General features: G+C 48.7%; 1 protein-coding gene across 6 annotated transcripts in view; it reads left to right on the top strand.

The window, feature by feature from the left end:
• The window catches only part of LOC144152957 (intermembrane lipid transfer protein VPS13A-like), a 139,995-nt gene extending 134,672 nt beyond the window's left edge, over positions 1-5,323 (top strand). For all 6 annotated transcript variants that reach the window (XM_077684548.1, XM_077684549.1, XM_077684547.1 and 3 more), the window contains exons 79-80: positions 244-370; positions 2,248-5,323. In XM_077684548.1, coding sequence (XP_077540674.1) covers positions 244-370; positions 2,248-2,388 — 268 coding nt within the window. In that variant the 3' untranslated portion in view covers positions 2,389-5,323. The remainder of the gene's footprint in view (positions 1-243; positions 371-2,247) is intronic.
• The last annotated feature ends 8,459 nt before the right edge of the window (positions 5,324-13,782 follow it).

Raw genomic sequence — 13,782 nt, 5'->3', positions numbered from 1 at the left:
GGCTCGAATGACTACTTGCCGGGTTTAAATATAAATCCGCGCGTCTGAGCCGACCCGTGACTTTTGTATCCCAATGTTTATAAATAGTATCATCTTGTGTAAACATAATCCAGTAAATGCCCTAAGGTGCTAGATGGGCTGGACATGGTGACATGTCTTTGGCATTTCTTCAGGGTGGCCTCCTCCCCCCTCTCGTAGTGTCCCTTGTACTAGTGTTCTTATTCCATTCCTCTCCTCCCCCAGGCACGTGTTTCTCCTGGAGAAGTGCCGCTTCTGGGGTGGCTGGGGCATCCAGTGGAGCATCCGTCTGGAGGATGTGGTCTCCGTGCCATCCATCTCGGGGAACAGCCTCGTCATTCGGGTCAGGCAGGTGAGCACCACGGAGGGAGATAGCTGGGCGCAGCACTGATGGTGATGATATCATGGCGAATTTGAGGAGCGCTTTACGAAGCATAGAATGTGGCCCTTTGTCAGCTAAGGGAGCAGCAAAGTTTTGAGGTGGGATGTGCATTTTTTGTCAGCTGTGGCGAAGTGTGGCGAAGTGGGCAAGGTTGGTGTAGGTTTATGATGGAAACAGTGCAAGGAAGGATGAAGGCAGAGATAGGGTAAACGCAAACGCGGCGCTGCTTGCTACTTGCTGATTCTGCTTGGCCCACCTCTTTTGTTGCTGTGGCGCTGAAAGGGTGGCAATGTTAGATCAAATGAGGTGCAAAGTCTGGGGCGCACAATTTTGGTGCATACAAAGGCTGCCGGGAGGTGGTCTGTGGTCACAGCTAAAAAGGCACTGCATTCAAATGGGATTTTTTTCGTTAACTGAATGTGGAGAATGCTTGCATCATGTGCATTCATGTGAAATTAGAAATTTTGTTATTTTTTTATGCATTTATTATACAAATAGACTGCTGTGCGTGTGTTACCAGTTTCTGTCTACATTTAATTAAGTGGGCTCTATTTTAAATGAGGGCTTAGTCAAATATTTTTTTTAGACAAAGCTGAAGTCAGTCTGACATAGCGCATCAAATATACAGCAACTCTGCTTTTCTTAATATGATCAAGATTAAGTTCTGGAGCCTCTGTGAAAATATGTGCGTTTGGAAGCCCTCTTTTTGAGCAACTTGCTCACAAAGGGTAACGAAAAGGGATGGGTTTTAACTAGGGATGGGCGAATATTCGGTATTGTCGAATATTCAATCGAATAGCTCTCTATTCGTTATTCGCTTCGATCCGAATGCAGGTATTCGATATTTTCGAATTATTCGATGCTCCCGAATAGGCAGCTAAAAGCCAAGCTTTTCGGTCAAGCTTTCCGAGAGTTACCCCAGGCTTGGCTCAAGACCCACCGACGCGGACATTTCTATTATCAGTGCCGGCACTGCCGAGTTGCTGCCTTGCCTAGAGGTTCGACGAAGCTCTCGGCCGCCAGCACACTTAGGTTAAAAAAAAAAGGCGGCACTGAAACGACACCGCTCCGAACATTGCGGCACCAAGCCAGCAGACTTGTACAGGCCGCCATTTTGAATAGGCATGCCGCCACTTTGAATAGGCTCGCACAGCGCGGCAGTACGCCGCACTAAGCGAGCCTATTCAAAATGGCGGCCAGCCACTTGCGCTTTACTTGGCTACGGCCGAGGATACTAGTGGCTACAATACTTCTTTTTTTTGCGGAGCTTCTAGGCGGCGCTTAACTCTGCGAGTTCCTAGGTGGCGCTTAAACTTGTGAATGAGCAGCCGGCGGAAACTGCTGCACCTAGAGCATGTGGCGCAACAGGCATTTCTTCATGAAAACTTGTGAATACAGCAAAGGAAAGCTGTGTGTAAGATTTTGCAATAAATGTTCAACTGGTAATAGTTTTACACAATGATGTGCCTACGTGAGTTCTAATTATTAGAAAAAAATGTGTACTCATTTGTTGCTCATTTGTCTTTGTGATTTGCAATGTGCACTATTCGAACTATTCGATTCGAAATTATTCGACCAAATCACTATTCGCTTCGAATTCGCTTCGAACCTCAAAATCTATATTCGCCCATCCCTAGTTTGAACACAAATAAGCTGTGGCTCATGCGAATTACGAACGCACTGTGCAAAGCATTTCTTCCCGTTTTCTCTCAAATTTAGCCGCAGGGATTGTACGTTTACATGATTGCCACACACTGTCTTTCTCTTTGATGGTGGCCCGACACTGGAGAGACGTTTGGTGCTCACTGCTTTTCCTGTCTGCCATTCCCGCCTTGTGTGTGGCGTAGGACGAGTCCATAGCCAGCTTCACGGGCAACGAGCGCTTTCTGGTTTGCGAGGATGAAGAAATCCTGCAGTGGCTGAAACTGAAGATCGAGAAAGTTCTGCTTGTCACCATGGAAGAGAGACCCTGCTCCCTCGACAGCTAAGTCACCCAGGGCACAGCTACGCTCCTCTCGCCTAGCGTGCGTGCCGGAGCAGAGTCCGCCGTGTTGTTTTCTCACAAGGCATTTTAGATGAGCAGCGCATGCTACAGCGCGGTGTGTGTGAGATTGCCAGGAAAGGAGTGCGTGAGCGGAAATTTGCGTCAGATTTCTCACAGTGTGAGAAGCGAGTGGCGTGTTGTTTATACCGGCCTCCTACCAGTGCTATTGCTAGTATGTTATCAAGCAAGGCAGGTGTAGCATTGCTGTTCCTTGTGTTGTCGCATCACTTTTCGTTTAGTTGAGTTGGAGAGGTTGTCCGAGCTTCTGACTGTGCCGGTCGAGTTGGCCAGTCATTGCTTGGGGAAGCGACCGTTGTGCGTCCTTTGCTGCTTTGGTGGCCAGCGTGATGGCAGAATTCCCGCACTGGATCACATGTTGCCATTGTTGAACTGGAACCTGTGCTGCCAATTAAAGTTCACGAGGCCGCTGTTCCCTACAAACTGGGATGGGGGGAGGTTGCGGGGATACTGAGTTTACCGGGCAGTATGTGCAGGGAAAGCTCTCATGGACAGCTCAAAACACTGCAAGTAGAGACGCCATCTTACCTGTTTCAATGCAGTAGGTGTCAAGGTAATGGAATCAGCTGAGTGGTTGTGGCAACTGGTGATAAATAATGTCTTTTGTTTCTTTCTTTCTACAGTAGAAAAAGGTGTCTGAAGAGTGAAACTGTTATTTAAACAATGTTGGGGAGGAGTAATTCAAAGTTTTAAGAAATATAGGTGTGAGATGAGATGTCAGAGCAGACATGGTACATTCAGGGGGGAAGAGGAAAATAAATAAGGAGAGTGTGTGTCTAGTTTAGTGAAGAATTTTAATTAGGCAAATGGCCGTTCTAAAGAACAGATGCTCTTGCTCTTCCATTCTTGCGGGACAGTTCAGGAGTTGTTGCAGCACGTATAAGCATTGAAAGACTGCTTTATCAGGGTGCAATTATTGCAGTAAAAACTACAGCACGGTCATAAAAGAGATATAGTTTGGCAGGCAATATGTGTATATTTATGCAGACCCGCTTCCTGGTCAAGAACATTATCTAATGGCATGCATTTCTAGCATTTCACCAGCTCTTCAGCCATTTTTGAAACTTCCATGCTGGGTTGCAGCTGCAAGAAAGAAGTTAGGACCGAAGTGACGAGCTTGCTGGTAGTCGCATCAGCACTTCCCTTGTAGTCAACTCCGTTGGTCACACAGCTCCTCTTTGGCCTTACAAGGTCTCCCATTTTGCCAATTGCTAGCGTCCCACAGCCTCCTATCTCGCCAAATTGTCAGACTCGCACGTTTGTCTAATCCGAACACCTTGTAGCATCACAAAGAAACTTTCTAAGGTCATTGGAAGGAACCTTGGATTGGAATGACTTGTTAAGTAATAAATGCGAGTTAACATCTGCGTTTCAAAGGTGGACGCTGGCAATGCAGGACAGAAGTGGTTGGAGATCTGTGGGAGAAGCCTTTGTCCCACTTTGGACTCAAATAGGCTGATGATGAAGGCGACATTTCATGCCCAAGCCCAGATGCATGTTTGTCTCTGCACTTTCCTTCCCGCAGCACTTGTGAAAGCCAAACGGCTGTCGACAGAGCCAGACATGAGTAGACGTGAGCTAGACGTGGCTAGTACCTTAGGAACGAGCATCTTGTGTAAATAAGACATTTGCATACCTTATTTTGTGTGTGCAGCTTTTTTATGAATGAAGAAGAGGTTTTGGCAAGGTTGATGGATTGACTGTTAGGTGCTAGCATTAGGTAATCATTCATGTCAGAGTGCGGAGTTTTCTTTCTTTATTTTTGTCTTCTTTTTTCTCCCCTTTCTATTTTGCCCCCTTGTGAGCCTCATTCACAGTTTATCATAAATTTGGATAGCTGAAAGGTGGCATTAAAAAAGAAATGAAATTCAGGGCTGCTAAGAAACGTGCGGGAACATGTGAGGTATTTTAGGCACGTCCAGCTGCGCACTCGATGCCTTTGAGTTTAGCTGCTGGTAGCAGTGTTGGGGTGCTTATGTAGCGTTTAGTTTAGCATTTGGTTTTAAAGGTTTGTCACCTTTTTCTTGTGCTTTATTTATCGCTAGTATTTAGCCCAAATTTGCACATTCCTTGCAGATGCTCACTGACCAACCTGTATCTTTGTCGATGTATAATGGGCGTCGCGCCTCGTGATTGTGACCCTTGAATATTTCCGTTATTGTTATCTCGTCGTCACAAGATGTCGATGCCAAAGGTGTGATTTGGGGCAACTTTTCCGGGGGGGCTCAGCTCTCTCACAATCATGCGACCATGCTTTGATGCCTTGCAAACTCCTCCGTATTTGCATGTCCCATAGAAAGGTTGCCATAGAAAGTATTTTTTGTTCACCCACCGAGGCGCTGACTCGTATGCTTGTCTTATCGGTGATTTTTACGCGCTTAACTTGTTTGTGCTTTTTTCTGCAACTTGAGGGCCATTGCTAGCCTAGTGCACGGTTGCAACTGAACGGGTTCTGCCCGCGGGTGGTGTTTGGCTGTTTCGCACAACTGTGGCGTCGTGCAGACAGGCCAGCGTAAGGACCTCCACTGCACAGGGAAGCCGCCGCCTTGCATTACCGCCAGGTTGGGGAAAGGTGAGGTGAAGGAAGTGTGGAATGGGGCTTGACTGAAGTGTGGGCTTTGCATGCCCTCGGAATGGCTTCACGCAGTTTCGTTTAAGAGCTGCCAGATTGGCACATGCAAGCAAATGGCAGCGCTAATGACAAGTGCTCCAGATGTGGGCTGGGCTTAACCACTCATTATTTGTCCAGTTAGGGGGGCTAATCAGTGGTTTAGATCAGAGCCTGTAGAAGCGCACTTTGTTGGGGTGGAGTACTTATATAATACACATGTTCAACATTTATTAAAACTCTTGTTTTTACATTGTGCAGCATACATGGAAATTTTTCTGCTCCTTTGCGAGCATTTAAGCAGCACAGAGTGTTTGACAGAACCTGGCTGCCGCACACGAGTTCTTCGGCCATTGCTAGATTATTTCGCAGGGTGGCAGCATTGGCATTTGGTGAGCCTTCCTTCACAGATGGCACAGCAGGGGACAGGCACACATTGTGTTTTGTTAAAACAAAGAAAAATGGATGACAGCAAACTGTCCAAGTCCTACCAAGCCGTGCTGCGACTCAGACATTTCAGCATGGGATGCATGTCATATGACAGTTATCACGTTAAAAAAAAAAAAAACAGATAAGAACTGGCTTTACTGTTACAGCATGACTGTTATGCTTGTAGGATATTGCAAGCTAAGGCATGCATGTTTTTTTGTGTGTGATCTTTCTGTTTAACTATTGCTTGAGCTATCAATGTGTTTCCTGTTTTTACAGCTGATGTGCTACGTTTGATTTACTAAACCCTCCCAATTTTCAGGGAACCCTGTAATTGGTATGCCTCATTTATTTATTTCCTGTGCTGCCCTGTATCGTTTACCACAGGTGCTTTTATGGCATTACTTTTTCTACATTTTAACTGTGAACCTTTTTGTTCGTGTGTATATGCTCTGAACCGTCCTTTTTCTTCTACCCTTGCCTTTATGATTTAACTCTCCACCTGGTGCCCAGCGGACGAGCATAGGAGCAAAGCAGTAGTTCACTGAGCTGTACGCATCGAGCCAGCGTGCAGTTTGTTTTCCCATTCTGCTCAAAGTCGGTGACGTAAGGCCCAGTGTCGGGGTGAGGGAGGGCATAGCCATTTCTTTCTACCTCGTGCTGCAGGGGGTTGCAGGCAAGGTCACGCAAGCGCTATGTAATCCACACAAACCCCTCTTATCCGAGCACTTTTGCACTGTGTGCCCAGTGTGCAGGTTGAAACTGACAGGAACGGGAAAGACGAGGTTTCTGTGTGTGTGTGTGTGCGAATAACTTGCCGAAGCCAACTGCCGCTGACAGCTTGGAAAGCACGGGAGGTCTCCTTAGTGTGGTGAGCACACGTTATTGAGAGTGCGGCTGAACCTGGAACAAAGGTGGAGGGGAGCTGCTGGAGTATGAGCACGGACTGGTGGGCCTTGTGGACGAGGCCACAGGTGCTGCTGTTACGGCCAGTCTCCAAGTGGCCCTTTGTCTCATAGCTGTTCTTGCAAGTGCTGCTCCCGACGCCTGAGCGCAAACCACGGCAGTCGCGGGATCGAGGGAAGAGACTGGGTGACATGCTATATCAAAATGTTGTACTGCTGCTGCGTCCCTTGCAAGAAAGTACAAGAAATTGTTTTTTTTTTTTTCTTTATTTCTTTCTTTTTTTTTCTTTTTTCAATAGCATGTTTAAAAGGCATATTAAAAATCTAAACTAGGTGAGGCTGAAGGAATGGAGAACTGGGGAACATTTAAGCCCAAGACGCACGCACGACTACAGCATGCGATTGGCTTGCAACTGATTGTTACAACGGCCGCCACAACTAGTCATACGCGTGAATTTGAGACACAGGCTCCAAAATGCACAAGCGATGCGTCATTCGCCCTGCTCCGCCCACTGTTTGCGCTCCATGGTTGCCTCCCTGTTTAGGTACACTCTGGCGGATGTTATGTGCAAGAGAAATAGTCATAGTCGTAGTCAGTTTTATTTGCACAAAGAGTGTGCCCACCCAGTGGTGTGCATGGCTAGACAGAAAGGTGACTACCCTTGCGATGGTGTGCCTGCTAGCCCGCCACTGGGCAGGCGGAGGAAGCGTGACGCCGTGATAACTACAGGTATGGAAGGAAAAACGAACAAATTAACAAAATTTCGCACACCAACGTAAAGGACACAGAAACAGTATGGACACAAACGAGCTACAAAAGACGCAGAACAATGTCCATGGTGAGGGTGGAACTAGGGGGAACTCGCCAACAGAAGGCGAGCATGCCAGCGACACAGGTCTCAGGATTCCTCTCTGTCTCGGGGCTGGTGCTGGGCCACCAGGACTGAAACGAAGCCCCGGATGGCGGCAGCCTGAACGAGGGACGCGCTATGCCTGCAAGTCCTCGCGTGCATTGGTTCAGGGTGGTCAGTGCGGCTGTTCACATGCAGGGAAACATTTATCTACTTGAAGTAAAAATGACTAGTGCCATTACATTTTTCATTGCATTTTGTATGTTCAGTGATGCGGTGTGGGCACGTTTAGCACCAACGATTCCGCTCATCCGTACTGTTGGTACCGCCGGCAACGTGTCTACCAGGTGTCGGTGGAGAACGCGCGGGTCGGCAGAGACCGCGTGAGCACGCCCACGCTGCTCCCTTCATAGTACTCGGAACTGCCACTAGCGCCTCCTCGAGGCTTTGAAAGAAACTTTCACACATTATGACTACACCTTCAGGCTCTCATTGGCTGCAGCCGCACGATAGGCGCAACGATCGTACGATTGCACCTGGCTCGCCAGTCACACGTCGTGAGCCTCCTCTGACCAGCATGAGATGCCAAAACCGGTCCTGTACGACCGTTGTAACAATCACTCGCATGCCAATCGCATGCTGTAGTCGTGCATGTGTCTTGCGCTTTAAGCTAGTGGAGCTTCACAAATGATGCCATCGGCCCTCGAAAACTGATTCTGAACTTGTGCAGGAAAAATTTGATGTTACACTCAGGGGTGAACATAAAGCCACTTGAACTAGCATCAGTTAACCAAAGAGGGGAACTGCACTACAATGTAGGTAATGAAATGTTAGAGTTACGGGAAACACTTTTTTGTAACAAAATGTCGGTGTAGGCTCAAATTTTGTGCAGGGAAGTGAAGAACAATTGCCATCGAACAGGGCATGTTTGGGAGCCACTGCCAGATAATGAACGCTTACTTACTGCATCCAAAAAAGAAAAAAAAAGTGTGCCATTGGTGCATGCTTCCAGCGCTCGCTTGTGCGATAACAATTTGGGTTTCTACAAGGTGTTTCGAGATGAGCAAATCGGCTGAGCTCGCCATGGGAGGAAAAAGGCTGGCAAACTATGACACCTAGGCATAATAAGTGAGCATTGGGGAAAAAAAACTTGGAGGACATTCTTATTTACCTAAAGAAAAGGAGGGCAGAAGATTAGAGATCCAGGCTAGACAACAGGTGAATGGCATGAGCACCTAAATAGATGGGGCAAAATACAAAGGCAGGAAAGTGTAGGGAAGTGTGAAAAGAACATCAAGCAGATGGTGATGATAACTATGGCAGCAACAGGGGGGGCTAGTGATGAAATTTATTGCACCTTAATTTTAATGGAGGAATGTGGGGCAGTCAGGACAGGTTAGTTTGTCAGTTAAGTAAAGCTGCTATGTTAGGTGGTGCTGAGGTTTGAAAAATGTGTGTAACAAGTGAATGATGCTGGGATGTAGACAGAGAATACACAAAGAGGGCTGTGTCACTTAGCTGTGAAGTGGTTATTGAGATGCATCCGTCGCACACACGCACATGAGAAAAAAAGACGAGAAAGGGTAAAGGTCCTAGTGCTTTGCAGGGCAATGGCGTCAGTTGCGCTTGTTTCGTTTGTTGACACATGTGCATGGTGCATAACGCTCCTTGTCAGCCAAACTGCCATCGTAGTGCTGCACTTCTGTGTCTCAAGTCTTTGTTGGAATATGTGATATAGTTGTAGGTCCCTCAAGTGCATATGTACTATGTGTGTATTTTTGTTTTGTGTTCTCGTTTAGCATAAGTCCTCGTTTTCCTCCCAGTGGACAAAAAAAAATGTTTTTTTTTCCACAATGATGTACTTCCTGTTGACAATCTAGTCAAAAGCCGATATATTAAATTGTGTTGACTTTACCAAGAGCATTCTATGTGTAATCAACTGCAATTCCTTGTGAGAACACCATATGTAGTAGTACAGTTGAACCTCAATCTTGCAGGTTATACGCTCAGAAGTGCAGTACTTTTTGTTTAGAAGGCACAATCGGTGTTGAACGTAACCCACAATGCCCTCGGACTCAGCGTTCATCAGCAGGTCAGTAACTAGCTCGAGAGTGTGTGAAAGCATCTGGCTATTGGAAAGAGGGCAGCGAGCTTGTGCTCTTTATAGGGGGAAGACCTCATGAGCAACCGCTTTTGCACTAACGTCGGAGTACATGGTTCTTGGCATTGAGCTGTCGGGTTGTCGACAGTCCTGCAGAGGAGCTTTGGAAAATGCTCACACGTGCCGGGCACTGCCCAAGCGACCCACAAGAACGACGTAGGGATGCAGCGGCCACCCTCTGAAGATGGCAGACCAACACCTATCCCGTGCACTTCACCCTCCTCCACGCTATCCCAGCGCTTGCAACACCCAGCATCCTTTGCCGTCGGGCATGGGAGTGCCAGCAAACCCTGGCCCCCCCGTGGGCAAGCCCACATCATCACCAGAGCGTGTTCATCAATAATGGTTCTTTCTTTCTGGGCTCGCTGAAAAGCAAAACAATGCCCAAACATGGTTTGTGGCCAGATTAATACGGGTTTTTGTTGTGCACCAAGCCATGTGGCAATTCAAATAACTCCCCCACAGCTCAAACAAACTAGGTATGGGTTGCGGAAACACATTTACCATACCAGGCTTTCAAACAAAATCTCTTCTACATCAAACTTTTAAAAAGCAAGTGAAGGAAACAAAGACGCTCATGTGGAAAGAGAGGATGGAAAAGAAGGGATCGCTGGGAATCTACAAAGCAAGCAAAAAAGAGAACCGGAAAGAGAACTTAAGACAACAATAAAGGTAGTGCGTTGCTCTTTGAGGCGCGGGCTGGCTGCTTGAGCAACTTACATGAGACATTCGTCACAGGATGAGACATGTGTTGTATGTGGCAGGGATAAAGAAACAATCGACCACATAGCAATAGGATGCCAAAAGATTCAGCCGGATAGAATCCGCCTCTTTCACAACCCCACTGCGCATGCGCAATCCCCTAGCGGCCAAGTCCCTAAGCAGTCCAGTAGGGGCAGCAGACGACATTCCCCACAGCTCCCGCACAAGCGGGAAGGGGTCGTGGTTGTATTTACATCGTTTGATTTTTTGTGTGTGCTCGTTGTGCGCGGAACAATGCCCACAACTTGTGCTACGTTCCGCTGTAACTCGGAGTGCTGAAAAGGGAACGGTGTCGGCTTCTATCGCTTCCCGTCGGCCGCACGCGATCGGCTACGGCGGCTTGCGTCGCTCGCGTCGGCTCGGCATCCTGGCGGATATTTGATCGCTGCTATCTGTGCAACTGCGAATGACAATCCGCAACACAACTTTTCACTACACTATCATCCCCTTTCTCGCATGTGGAACTCTATTTAAGTTATAACTGCCGTTTGAGCGATCGGTGACCAAGACATCTGCGTAGCCTGTTTCGATGCTTTCGCGCAGGTATCGCCATCTCTCGGCCGCTCGGCGCACCGCGCGCCGCGGCGACGGTCAGCGCGTAGGCTTGCATCACGGCAGATATATCTGATCGCCGCTTTTAAAATAAGCCCTGACAACAATCCCTAGCACAATTTTTCACCACACTAACACCTACTTTCTCGCATGTAGAACTTTTTAGCGATCAGATTGATTCAGAAGAGCAGCGACAAGCGCGGTTGCTACCGTGGTCTGCGCCGGTTCGAGCCGCTGAGTGTGCCGAGCTGGCAGGCGCGGCCGGCGTGTGCGCGGACTGTTTCCGAAGGCAGAAAACGCTTCACGATTGCTTGCTTTATCCATTTCTTGCGAACAAACGCGCAGAATCTACAAATTCAGCTCAGCGATCATCGTAGTTGACCATGGAGCAAAAACAGTGGGCGGAGCGACGCCGACGACGCATCTCATGCGCGCATCGGGCCGTCTCAAATTCACGCGTACGACTAGTCGTGGCGACAATCGTAACGATCAGTCGCATGTGAATCGCGTGTACCAATCGTACATGTGTCCAGCGAACTGCCGGCCTTTGTTGAGCTGGCGATCGCACTTCATGCCAGACGACTCCAAGTACTGCTCGCTCTGCTACTCGGACGGCACACGGATCTGTCCGAGATTTCTCTGCCAGCCCTCATTCAGTGATAAGAAGCCGCCTGGTATTATGTGATGACCAGGGGCTGTCGTCTTAAAGCGTTATAACACCAACACAGAAGAAAAACTTCGGCTGCTCCTCGCCGTAATGTGGGATTGCCGTGCATACAACGAGAACGCAGCCGGAGGAAACCACAGAACAGGGAGGATTTTATAGCATCCTCGATTAACCGCACCGGTGCACACCGGGGCACACCGGTGCGCCTTTTCATCCTCGATAAACCGCACCGGTGTGCACCGTCCGTCCTCGATAAACCGGGGTGCACCGTCGCGGGGCAATTTTTGGTTGCACCGCCGCGCACCGAGAGAGTCGACGGTGCGCCGGCGTGCAGTCCCGAGATGCATCGCGGACGATGCCGGCGAAGGAGCTTCCTCCGCCGTCTGCTGCAGCGACGGCGCATCGCCGCACTCGTGTCAAGGCGGACTGTGGGCGGACGGAGTTGTGTATTGTTGCTGACAAGGATGGCGTGCTTGTGAATTCATCGGGCAACGATGCGACAGTCTCCTAACGGGCGGTAACAACGGCCAGTGATTGTAAATGAGGACGCGAACTTTGTGTACTTCAAAGACGGCTGCATGCATTGCCAGAAAGTTGGGGATTGACATTCGTTTCGTTCGATCGAATTATCATGAACTCTTACCGGAGTGCCTAGACGATGAAGACCTACTTGTTTTGCTGTAACGGAAGGGCGGAACAAAACAGGCACTCGCATTATGGCTCAAACGAAGATTAGAAGCAGCTTGTATGTAGCTGTTTAGTGGAAGCGGTGGCGGTACGTTGTTCCGCATGTGTGACGGATTTAAGTTGTGCGTACATATAATCATTGGCCTTCAATAAATACCACTTTCAAATAGCGCTGTGTCTCATTACAGTGCTGTATTGTTACTTGTGAACGTTTTTATGAGTTGATTTCTTAGATTAAGAGATGGCGCCTGGGTAGAACCGCCCCGTTTGTCCTCGATCAACGTTCCGTGCCGGTACGCACCGTCGTGGGGCACTGTGCACCGCACCGGTTTTGGGGGCAACACCGGTGTGTGTTTATCGAGGACGCTATTAGAGAAGCAAAGGTCTAGCTTTGCCTGTAGTGCCAGAAAAAGCGTAGTGGCGGCGTCGTGAACTACCCAGTACGCCCGCTTGATGGCGCTGTAAACACGGCTTTGTAAACATGGCGGATGCTTTTTGCACAGGCCGCTTGAGCTCCTTAATAACATGGCTGCCCTCGCACGGCGGCCGCCCACAGAACAGGGCCGCCGGCTCGCTGCTCCACAGCCGGACTCGACTCTCCTCCTCCCGCGCGCGAAAGGGGCGTCGAGTCCGGCCGTGGCTGCTCCTGCTGGCTCCTGGCTGGCACGCTGGTCGCGTGTTTACTTGCGCCGCGCTAGTGAAGTGATGTTACGCCAGGTGACCAGATGGCCTCGACTGGCACAGACCACAGTGAGCAGCAAGTGAGAACAAATCGTTTATTGACATCCGCAAGTTTACAGAGGCCAGGACATCATTTCATTTCGATCGCTGCAATTGTACGTCGCTTTCGTGACAACATTTTTTTTTTTTGCCATAACAAATCGTTCACTTGCGCTAAGATTTCGAACGAAGGGCACAAATGAAGTATTGACGGCGACAACGGTTTCCTTTGCACCGTCTTTCTAGCGGAGTGCATAACACTCACCTTCTGTTGGAAGAATCGAATATTCTGGCCTCGACAGCTGCCTTCCGATGCGGAATTTCCCACATTTGTCATTCCACAAGCACTCAATTCCCGTGTTTTGCCAGTCCTCTCAACAACTGATGGACGCAAAAGCACATAACAGCCATAACAGTCACGAAACCGGTGCTCCGCGCACATTGAAACGGTCGGCCGTTGCAGCGGTTTCAATTTGAATTGGCGGCTTTGTGGTTGCGAATTCAGAAACGAGGTGGTGCACCAGTCGGCTGTTCGTAAAAAGTTGCGTACATTTTTGCTCAACGGATGTTTGATGCGGAACTTGTTAATAGTATTTTTAAATAACACATTGTAAGCGAACTGTGTGGGCTTTTTGAGTCACGGAATGAATGTTTTGTATTCTATACCAAAAGTAACATTTTGCCTGCGCCGTCTGGTGGGCTTGATGGTCGAAAACAGCGCTTTAGGTTGGTCACGTTGGGCGTCGATTTTTACGCCGCCTATAGGGAAGACAGGGAACGTCGAAGCTTGAGAGGCCTAGGAAACGCCGGCAAACCCTACAGCTTCAACTTCCGCTAGGCACGCTAGGTGGCAGCACACCGCAATGAAAGAGGCGGATTGGGGAGGGGGGGAGGGGGTCCTACTTCCTGAGGCACTGGGCTTCGCAATTGATGCAAGCATTAACTGGTCAGCAGTAGGTATTACCAGAGTCCTTCAAT

The sequence above is a fragment of the Haemaphysalis longicornis genome, unplaced genomic scaffold (genome assembly GCF_048455015.1).
Source record: "Haemaphysalis longicornis isolate Haplotype H1 unplaced genomic scaffold, Haemaphysalis longicornis Haplotype H1 scaffold_9, whole genome shotgun sequence".
NCBI classification, from domain to species: domain Eukaryota; kingdom Metazoa; phylum Arthropoda; class Arachnida; order Ixodida; family Ixodidae; genus Haemaphysalis; species Haemaphysalis longicornis.
Note: the sequence above shows the minus strand (reverse complement) of the source record. Positions and strands in the feature narration are given on the sequence as shown.